At 43.5% G+C, this 11,910-nt stretch overlaps 1 protein-coding gene across 4 annotated transcripts in view; it reads left to right on the forward strand.

Moving 5' to 3' along the window:
• The window catches only part of LOC109890229 (complement C1q-like protein 4), a 29,234-nt gene extending 17,324 nt beyond the window's left edge, over nucleotides 1-11,910 (forward strand). For all 4 annotated transcript variants that reach the window (XM_031825196.1, XM_031825198.1, XM_031825197.1 and 1 more), the window contains one exon: nucleotides 9,582-11,910. In XM_031825196.1, the coding sequence (XP_031681056.1) occupies nucleotides 9,582-9,761 (180 nt within the window). In that variant the 3' untranslated portion in view covers nucleotides 9,762-11,910. The remainder of the gene's footprint in view (nucleotides 1-9,581) is intronic.

An 11,910-nucleotide genomic window follows, 5' to 3' on the forward strand; every position in this document is an offset into this window, starting at 1 on the left:
CCCTCCTCGACCCCTGCCTCTCTACCCATATATATAGTGGTCCCACAGGTGAGTTTAAGAGACCCCTCTCAATCGTCTCGCTCCGCTCTGAGAGGTCTGTACATCACGGTGAATGAATCCTGTCACTTTTATTACCAGAGGAGCAAGGCACCACTGCAAAACACCAAAATAACAGAGATTACACAGACCCCCACCTCCCAAGTCTCATTCCTGCCTTCCAGAAATAGGTTCTCTTGATCAGTTTGTTATCCAACAGGCTCCCTCGCTCCCCATCCCTCCAGGCCCCCTCCAGTTTGGCTCCCCTCACCCCCGTCTTGTGCTTAGACTGTTAAAGTGCCACGCAGCTGCTCTCTCCTATGTTCTCTCATTCTAAATCTCTCTCACTTCCTCTCTTTTTCAAAGTCTCTCTCCTCTCTTTACCTTTTTCCCCAGTACTTGCCTCTACGTCTCTGCCTCCTGTTCTCCACGGCCTCTCTGCCTCCACCTCTACCTCCCGTGTCTTTTGCGCCCTTGCACCACCTCTCAGAGCTCTACTCTGTGTTTTTAGCTACCCCTCGCCATACATCTCTCTCTCTCTCACTCATTCATTCATTCATATATATATATATGAAAAGCGGAGGCAGTGTTATCCTCCCTGCCAGCAGCTCAAGTCGGCACAGCATTTGGCCAACAGACAGGAATTTACTCCCTTGTCGATATCAATCTCCACTGCAGTTGACAATAATCCTGATTTTCCTTCTTCTCTTTCACATTCCCACTGCACCCCCCCTCCTCCCCCCTTAAAGGAAACAAGGTTTCATTTTGATAGTTACTGAGAGACCAAAATCAGACTCACTGCTCTGGTTCTCTCAGACTGCTCCGCCTGTTCCTGTTGGCCCCCTGGCTTGACAAAATACAGTGTTTGGTAATGAAATCTTTTAAATTATGATGCATATTGACTTTTTTTTTTAGCTTGTGGACTCAAAAACAGAACAATCTTTCATCTGTAATTGGTAGCCTATGCTCTGTTCATTTACACAATTTACTCTTTGCTGTTTGACAATGCAATTACTTTAGAGTTGAGGGTAATATCATAAATAACACTGTATATATACATGTACACTCATTTTCATATATTGGTTTCACTAACATAGTTTTAAAATGTAATATAATGAAGCTTCATTGTTGGGAAGAATAGCTGTTGAGCCACTAGGTTATATAGGAAGTACAATGCAACCATACATTAATCAAAAACATGACACATTAAATGTCAGCGACTGCATATAATTTCTGCTGTCTGAGCCTTAGTGAAGTAATGTCCCCTATGGACCCATGCCAGAAAAGTCATATATAACCAGGCCTTAGCAAATATAATTAACTGAATGACATGTTTAAAGGGTAATTGCAGGGAGGGGTAAACACCAGCACTGTCATAGTTCTTGTTGTGACCCTTTAACATGTGGGCTATTCAAATAGACAGAACGCTCATCGCATTTGCCCTTGTATTCAAGAGTGTGCAGTGTCATAGGTTAAATCAAATCTGGCCAATTTCTCTAAAAGTTTGAAAATTGGTTCTGTGAAAGTTCCCAGAGCATTTGTTAGGTTGCTGCAAATGTTCTCATAACACAACAACTGTCCAGTTATGCTAATGATTATACAATGTTTGTAGAAAACATTCACCTGATGTTGCAAGATATTTTGTTGTGGCAGTATGTTCTAAAAACATTACTTGGAAATGTGTTTTACTACTTTACCTGGAAGCCTAATGAGAACTTTTGGGGAATGTTCTGTGGTGGTTGTTACAGATGTGGTAAACTATATTTTAGTGAATGTTGGAACATTCCGAGGTTATACATTACCAGTCAAACGTTTGGATACACCTACTCATTCAAGAGTTTTTCTAAAATGTTTTACTATTTTCTACATTGTAGAATAATAGTGAAGACATCAAAACTATGAAATAACACATATGGAATCATGGAATCACCAACCAAAAGTGTTAGTTACTACAAAAACTAGATCTAAATATAATTTTTAAAGTAGCCTTGATGAAAGCTTTGCATCAGCTCTGGTGGACATTCCTGCAGTGAACATACTAATTGCACACTCCCTCAACTTGAGGCATGCTGTTTAAACAGCTTCTTGATTCCTGTCAGGTGGATTGATTTTATTTTACCTTTATTTAACTAGGCAAGTCAGTGAAGAACAAAACCTTATTTTCAATGATGGCCATAGGAACAGTGGGTTGACTGCCTGTTCAGGGGCAGAATGACAGATTTGTACCTTGTCAGCTCGGGGATTTGAACTTGCAACCTTCCGGTTGCTAGTCCACCACTAACCACTAGGCTACCCTGCGACCCCACAATTATCTTGGCAAAGGAGAAATGCTCACTAACAGGGATGTAAACAAATTTGTGCACAACATTTTAGAGAAATAGGCTTTTTGTGTGTATGGAAAAATTCTGGGATCTTTTATTTTTCAAATCAAATCAAATCACATGTTAGCTCATGAAACCAACACTTTACATTTTGCGTTTATATCTTTGTTCAGTATATATCTACAGTCCACCTGAGATACATAAACTATGTAGACTACTAAGGAAAAGAAAAACTACTAGTCCAACAGCTTTTATATACAAACATAATGAATTTGTATTCTGACCTCCCACCACTGTTTTCTTGAGCCCATTTGACCGCAGTAGCCTATTGTGTGTACCACTTATTGTGATTGTATGGAGTTATTGAGGAGTGGGAGCTATTAGGGAGGGAGCTGGCATGGCTGTTCCACTACCAATTACCAAACCCTGTAGCCTGGCCTAACGCATCTGGGGGCTGGTGGAGGGGGTCCATGGAGACCTGCCACAGCAGCGCACTGTTAATCAATCCGATTTAGAGCGGACAGGGACACGCTTAGCCGCAGCTCCCGCCAACACTGCCATGGTGGGGGAAGAAACTGTGAGCGTGACCTGCATCTCATTCTGGGGAAAGAAGAAAAAAAGATGGATAGATGGGTCCAGAATGAAGAGATAGTGAGGGTGCGGATGGAGGAAGGATGATGGAGGAGATGTTAGATGGAGAGGGAGAGACAGAACAATTAATGGAGTGATGTGAGCTGAATTAAAAACAACAGGAATGTATTGATTAATTTGAGTCTTCGGGAAGAAGAAAAAAGACCCAAGCAACAAGCTGTACATAGAAACAGATAGCCTGGCTATTAGACTATAGTAAACTAATGAGTTAATTATAATATATGTTCAAAAGAAAACAACTCATTATTGCCAACAAGTTTGTGGAGAAATGGTTAGTTTAGTCCCGTCTGACAGGTTGAGATGATGGAACATATCCTCAGCCAGGCTAAACCCTGGGAGAGAGACAAGGATGGAGTGAGGTTGTCAGATTTGCAATCATTAATATGTGTATTTTCTTTTTCCAGGATTAAATAGATCCCATGCTTGAGCAGTTGGCTATTTATCTGGTGATGGTACTATTCATTATAAGCAGCTTTAGTTATTAGGCCTACAAACATACAATTAATAAATGGCACAACTTAAGATGTAGTGCAACTCATTACAGGCCATTTGTGTACAAAAAAAATGTTATATCGTGAGCACTATCTTTTCCTGTGTTATACCATGTATATTGAATATAAATGGAATATACTAGTATAATTTTATGAGGCATATAAATGCATGACTGGTGAGATACTATACTGAACAAAAATATAAATGCAACTATTTCAGATTTTGAGATTGACACTGGTGAAGCATGTCTTCCCTGACCCCAACTAAACCATCTAGGAGGCGATCTCTAGAATTGTCCCACTGCAACAGGTTGCTGAACATCCCAGTAAATCGATAGAGTGCAAGTTTGTGTTCTCTTCTGGGTCAAAGGTCAATGCACAGCTCATCTATTTGGAGCGATACATGCCCATTGGACAGGAAGGCCTTTGTACCAATGACATTATACCAAGACCCCTGAGTGAAGGAGGAAATAATATTAAACGGCTCAGAGAATCCAAGATGGCGTAGCAGTCAGACGTCTTGTCGTGTCGTGTCCCTTGTATATATCGTTTTTTTAAACCTATTTTTCTTCGCATATCTTTTAAAACATTTTGCTAGACCTCAACATCTAAATACTCTCCTGCAACCCGCCTCACCCAATGTAGCGTGGACCTGCTTTTTTTTCCTAAAGTATTTATATTTACTTCGGAACCCCTCAACTGAAGGTAGCCAGCTAACTACCAGCTATCAGTCAGCAAACTATTGCTAGCGGTCATCAGCTAACCTTTAGCTCGGAAACCTCTCGCCAGTTCGAACAACGCGACTCTAACCAGAGCATAACGGACCTATTATTTTTATCCCCGGATTCCCACCGCAAACGGAACATTTTCATCTGGATCTTCACAACTAGCTAACTAGCTAACCGCAACCCCGGATGACTACTCCTGGCTAGCGTTTAAATCCACTTAGCTTGAAGCTAGCCCGGCCAGAGCTCCTGTGCTACCACCGAAGCATACTCCTGGGCTACAATATCCGGACCCACGACCGGTCTATCGATGTCACCGCATGAAGAGGCATAAACAGACTTAACCCCATCGCGACGTCCCCCAAAGGCTAACTTTCTAGCCCTTGCTATCTGCTTGCTTGCTAATTCGGCCTGCTAACTGCTAGCTTGTTTGGCCCCGGCTTACTAACTGTTAGCTTGTTAGCACAGGCCTGCTAACTGTCTGAATCGCCGCGTCCCCAGCCAGCCCAACCACTCACTGGACCCATATTTACTTTCCGATAACCTGCCTCACCCAATGTTATACGGAATCGCTATTATTTTTTTATTTTTAAAACACATTCAAGAACCTCCAGAAGCTAACCAGCTAACTAGCTACAAGCTATTTAGTCATTGTTAGCCACTGCTAGCGGCTTTTACCTTCTGCACAGCCAGCCTGTTTTTTTTAGCCTGGATAATACTCGCCAGTCTAGCTTCCCTGTCCCATCCACCGCTGCCCCCTGGACACTGTGATCACTTGGCTACATAGCTGATGCCTGCTGGACTGTCCATTAATCACGGTACTCCATTCTGTTTGTTTATGTTTTATCTGTCAGCCCCAGCCGCACTCAGGCTCTGTGTGTAGTTAATCCGACCCTCTCTGCCTAGTCAACGCCATTTTACCTGCTGTTGTTGCGCTAGCTGATTAGCTGTTGTTGTCTCACCTACTGTTTTAGCTAGCTCTCCCAATTTTTTATTTTTTATATATATATATTTTTTTTAACCTTTATTTTACTAGGCAAGTCAGTTAAGAACAAATTCTTATTTTCAATGACGGCCTAGGAACAGTGGGTTAACTGCCTGTTCAGGGGCAGAACGACAGATTTGTACCTTGTCAGCTCGGGGATTCGAACTTGCAACCTTTCGGTTACTAGTCCAACGCTCTAACCGCTAGGCTACCCTGCCGCCCCAATCAACACCTCTGATTACTGTATGCCTCGCTGTATGTCTCTCTCAAATGTCAATATGCCTTGTATACTGTTGTTCAGGTTAGTTATCATTGTTTTAGTTTACAATGGAGCCCCTAGTTCCACTCTTCATACCCCTGATACCTCCTTTGTCCCACCTCCCACACATGCGGTGACCTCACCCATTACAACCAGCATGTCCAGAGATACAACCTCTCTTATCATCACCCAGTGCCTGGGCTTACCTCCGCTGTACCCGCACCCCACCATACCCCTGTCTGCGCATTATGCCCTGAATATATTCTACCATGCCCAGAAATCTGCTCCTTTTATTCTTTGTCCCCAATGCTCTAGGTGATAAGTTTTGATAGCCTTTAGCCGCACCCTCATACTACTCCTCCTCTGTTCCGCGGGTGATGTGGAGGTAAACCCAGGCCCTGCATGTCCCCAGGCACCCTCATTTGTTGACTTCTGTGATCGAAAAAGCCTTGGTTTCATGCATGTCAACATCAGAAGCCTCCTCCCTAAGTTTGTAAAAGTAAAGTAATGTCATACTTTCCAGGTCCATACCCAAACAGTTCGAACTACAATTTTTTTAAATTACTCTCTCCAGAAATAAGTCTCTCACTGTTGCCGCCTGCTACCGACCCCACTCAGCTCCCAGCTGTGCCCTGGACACCATTTGTGAATTGATCGCCCCCCATCTAGCTTCAGAGTTTGTTCTGTTAGGTGACCTAAACTGGGATATGCTTAACACCCCGGCAGTTCTACAATCTAAGCTAGATGCCCTCAATCTCACACAAATCATCAAGGAACCCACCAGGTACAACCCTAAATCTGTAAACAAAGGCACCCTCATAGACGTCATCCTGACCAACTGGCCCTCCAAATACACCTCCGCTGTCTTCAACCAGGATCTCAGCGATCACTGCCTCATTGCCTGTATCCGCTACGGATCCGCAGTCAAACGACCACCCCTCCTCACTGTCAAACGCTCCCTATACTTCTGTAAGCAGGCCTTTCTAATCGACCTGGCCCGGGTATCCTGGAAGGATATTGACCTCATCCCGTCAGTTGAGGATGCCTGGTCATTCTTTAAAACTAACTTCCTCACCATTTTAGATAAGCATGCTCCGTTAAAAAAATGCAGAACTAAGAACAGATATAGCCCTTGGTTCACTCCAGACCTGACTGCCCTCGACCAGCACAAAAACATCCTGTGGCGGACTGCAATAACATCGAATAGTCCTCGCGATATGCAACTGTTCAGGGAAGTCAGGAACCAATACACGCAGTCAGTCAGGAAAGCAAAGGCCAGCTTCTTCAGGCAGAAATTTGCATCCTGTAGCTCTAACTCCCAAAAGTTCTGGGACACTGTAAAGTCCATGGAGAACAAGAGCACCTCCTCCCAGCTGCCCACTGCACTGAGGCTAGGTAACACGGTCACCACCGATAAATCCATGATTATCGAAAACTTCAACAAGCATTTCTCAACGGCTGGCCATGCCTTCATCCTGGCTACTCCAACCTCGGCCAACAGCTCCCCCCCCCCCCCCCCCCCCCCAGCTCTGAAAGAGCTGCAAAACCTGGACCCGTACAAATCAGCTGGGCTTGACAATCTGGACCCTCTATTTCTGAAACTATCCGCCGCCATTGTCGCAACCCCTATTACCAGCCTGTTCAACCTCTCTTTCATATCGTTTGAGATCCCCAAGGATTGGAAAGCTGCCACAGTCATCCCCCTGTTCAAAGGGGGAGACACCCTGGACCCAAACTGCTACAGACCTATATCCATCCTGCCCTGCCTATCTAAGGTCTTCGAAAGCCAAGTCAACAAACAGGTCACTGACCATCTCGAATTCCACCGTACCTTCTCCGCTGTGCAAGCTGGTTTCCGAGCCGGTCACGGGTGCACCTCAGCCACGCTCAAGGTACTAAACGATATCATAACCGCCATCGATAAAAGACAGTACTGTGCAGCAGTCTTCATCGACCTTGCCAAGGCTTTCGACTCTGTCAATCACCATATTCTTATCGGCAGACTCAGTAGCCTCGGTTTTTCTGATGACTGCCTTGTCTGGTTCACCAACTACTTTGCAGACAGAGTTCAGTGTGTCAAATCGGAGGGCATGCTGTCCGGTCCTCTGGCAGTCTCTATGGGGGTGCCACAGGGTTCAATTCTCGTGCCGACTCTTTTCTCTGTATATATCAATGATGTTGCTCTTGCTGCGGGCGATTCCCTGATCCACCTCTACGCAGACGACACCATTCTGTATACTTCCGGCCCGTCCTTGGTCACTGTGCTATCTAACCTCCAAACGAGCTTCAATGCCATACAACACTCCTTCCGTGGCCTCCAACTGCTCTTAAACGCTAGTAAAACCAAATGCATGCTTTTCAACCGTTCGCTGCCTGCACCCGCACGCCCGACTAGCATCACCATCCTGGATGGTTCCGACCTAGAATATGTGGACATCTATAAGTACCTAGGTGTCTGGCTAGACTGTAAACTCTCCTTCCAGACTCATATCAAACATCTCCAATCTAAAATCAAATCTAGAGTCGGCTTTCTATTCCGCAACAAAGCCTCCTTCACTCACGCCGCCAAACATACCCTAGTAAAACTGACTATCCTACCGATCCTCGACTTCGGCGATGTCATCTACAAAATAGCTTCCAACACTCTACTCAGCAAACTGGATGCAGTTTATCACAGTGCCATCCGTTTTGTTACTAAAGCACCTTATACCACCCACCACTGCGACCTGTATGCTCTAATCGGCTGGCCCTCGCTACATATTCGTCGCCAGAACCACTGGCTCCAGGTCATCTACAAGTCCATGCTAGGTAAAGCTCCGCCTTATCTCAGTTCACTGGTCACGATGGCAACACCCACCCGTAGCACGCGCTCCAGCAGGTGTATCTCACTGATCATCCCTAAAGCCAACACCTCATTTGGCCGCCTTTTGTTCCAGTTCTCTGCTGCCTGTGACTGGAACGAATTGCAAAAATCGCTGAAGTTGGAGACTTTTATCTCCCTCACCAACTTCAAACATCTGCTATCTGAGCAGCTAACCGATCGCTGCAGCTGTACATAGTCTATCGGTATATAGCCCACCCAATTTTACCTACCTCATCCCCATACTGTTTATATTTATTTACTTTTCTGCTCTTTTGCACACCAATATCTCTACCTGTACATGACCATCTGATCATTTATCACTCCAGTGTTAATCTGCAAAATTGTAATTATTTGCCTACCTCCTCATGCCTTTTGCACACAATGTATATAGACTCTTTTTTTCTACTGTGTTATTGACTTGTTAATTGTTTACTCCATGTGTAACTCTGTGTTGTCTGTTCACGCTGCTATGCTTTATGTTGGCCAGGTCGCAGTTGCAAATGAGAACTTGTTCTCAACTAGCCTACCTGGTTAAATGAAGGTGAAATAAAAAGAAAAAGAGAGAGAACAGAGAAGGAGAGGGAGATTGGAGGAGAGCGAGAGGAATAGAGAGATTACTGATTAATAGAAAGGGAAAATTGGTGAGGGAAGCTGAGAGAAAGAGAGAGGTGAAAATAAAGGAAAGAGGAAAATACAAGAAAATATCACCAAGAGGATTTGGTAATATGTACAGTATAAACCGATATACCTTCTTCTGGGCTATTACCAGTGAATATGTATGATTTATAGTATATCTGTGTTGGGGGAGATGATGCCATCTTGGAAAGGTAGTTGTAAATTAAGACATAGGGATGAGCCATAATTCCCCCATGTGTCTTCCTCTTCCTCCTCATCTTTGGAATTAACATTTAGATGACCATGATGAAGGCTCAACCTCAGGCTATAGGGCGGCAGATATCCTAGTGGTTAAGAGCATTGGGCCAGTAACTGAAAGGTTCAGCTTTCAATCATCCACGTGGGTATACTGTATACTCCTAAAAACCAACAAGGAGGAGGGAGAAGCAAGTTCTATTTTAGCGCCTTGCTACGCAGACATTCGTTAACATGCGCAAGCAGTTTGGATGAAATGATTGAATAACATGGATGTGTAAAAACAAATGATTATGTGGTCAGCATGTTATTCACTTTCAACCCCCCCGCCCCGTCTTTCTTTCACTCTCTCTGTTTCTCGCTCTCTGTGTGTCTCTCAGGTGAGGGCCAGTGCCATTGCCCAGGATGCTGATCTGAACTATGACTATGCCTCCAACAGTGTCATCCTGCACCTGGATGTGGGGGACGAGGTATGCGTGCAGCTCGACGGGGGCAAAGTTCACGGAGGAAACACCAACAAATACAGCACCTTCTCTGGCTTCCTCATCTACCCTGACTGAAGGCAGCCACATGTCACACACACACAACCATACACACACAACTACACACACATTCTCCCAGGCAAACAAATACAGCAACTTTTTCAGGATCTTCACCCAACCTGATTCTCTCATCCCCTCTCTCTCACGCCATTGCTAAAACACACAGTATTTAGAGAAACAGATGCAATGGGAAAAGGAAATGTATAATGTCTCTGTGTTTTTAATGTCTAGATAATGGTCATACCATAACATTCCAAACCAAGTGTAGTTACAAGGCATATAATGTGCATATAGACTGTGTTTATATGCATTTTTATTTAATACACACACCCATTTGTTTGTCATGTGTTTTGTCATTCTCATGATATCATTGAATCACAGATATGTAAATGAAACTAACATGTAAGTATGGGGTGACAAACAAGAATTATGTCAAGACAAAAACTTGTTTAAAGATCATCTTGATATCGTGTGTATTCTTAAAGTTACCATATATATTCACTTCTGATGCGCACACATCTGTGTGTATGATCATGCATGTGAAAGTATACCTACATGACTCGCATACAACTCTTTCACACGACACAGTGATTCATTGAACTTCCCCTATCTAGTGTTGCATTGACATGAGCTGACCATTTCAGCCACCAGTGTGGAATTTAGTAAAATGGTCTCAGATTGCAGACTGTAAATGGATGACTGCGAGGTTGGTTGCGGGGCTTCCCGCCTCCCTTCTTCGCTCCAAGATGGATTTCCAATACGGCTGAAGACACCAAATGAGAAAAGTCATGAATATATTGATCGGAGCTGATAATACACCCAACACCACGAACATCACCCAGTGTGGTGTGTGTAAGATAAGTATCATGTTGTTAGTTTGACCTACATGGCCCCTGCCTACAGCTAAGGGGGGTGGGGAGAGGTGATGGTAGCCCCCTCACACACAGGATATCAATGATGAGGCTTATGGTAGACAGATACAGTATTTTTCCAGACCTTATGGTGGATGACAGAGCATCATCGTGTTCCACTAATGAGCCCATCCTTTGTTTAAACCCTCAAACCCTATTCCTATTTTCACATTACATTAAATTGATAACAGAGCAATTTAAACTGGGTGTCGAACCCAGACTTAATCAGAGATGGAGCTTTAGATCATGGAGAGATGATGCTTTAGTTCATGGAGAGATGATGCTTTAGTTCATGGAGAGATGATGCTTTAGTTCATGGAGAGATGATGCTTTAGATCATGGAGAGATGATGCTTTAGATCATGGAGAGATGATGCTTTAGATCATGGAGAGATGATGCTTTAGATCATGGAGAGATGATGCTTTAGATCATGGAGAGATGATGCTTTAGGAGAGATGATGCTTTAGATCATGGAGAGATGATGCTTTAGGAGAGATGATGCTTTAGATCATGGAGAGATGATGCTTTAGTTCATGGCCAGTTGGTTATTTGTATAATGATGAGTCTTCTTTTCTTCTAAGGTAAAGCAGCCTGTTTGTTTACAGTGTGGATACGGACATTGAGGATTCATCTTGTACTCTGTACAGAACTAGTTTCACATTTTAAAATGTACGCTGCTACCGTAGAACTAGAAACGGACTGAGTGTCTTCAATGGAAATGTACATCTTTGTGTGTTATTGAATGTACCATACATTACTAATTGTGTAAATGCAATTCAAATATGCAGGTTCAGGTTGATGCTGTCTGTCAAATATGTTATGCAAACCCTTGACACAGTGGCAATGAGACTATATTGTGTCACTTGTGTTATCGATCAAAAATGGATTTCATGGACATTTTAGAGTGGGGACATTATTACCTTGTCAGGCCATTAAAAAGAAATATATATATATATATATATATATATATCTTTACATCAATGTGAATGCCCTGCCTAGACAATACCATGAAAAGCAGGTCCTTCTCCTGTAGTTCATAGCATCATACATGTACCTAATGTAAGTAGTTGTACATGTTACAGGACTTCAGGAGGCCTCTATTGTAACAAGTTGTTGTATTAGGAAAACCACTGAATAAATGCAGCTGCAGCAGGGATGATACTGCTACTCCATGTGTGTGCATTACTGTTGCAACACAGTATGACCGGTGTGTGTGTCGCGTCTCAGGTCCAACTACAGGACAGAGCTTTGGGCTT

This window comes from Oncorhynchus kisutch, linkage group LG5, assembly GCF_002021735.2.
Source record: "Oncorhynchus kisutch isolate 150728-3 linkage group LG5, Okis_V2, whole genome shotgun sequence".
NCBI lineage: Eukaryota > Metazoa > Chordata > Actinopteri > Salmoniformes > Salmonidae > Oncorhynchus > Oncorhynchus kisutch.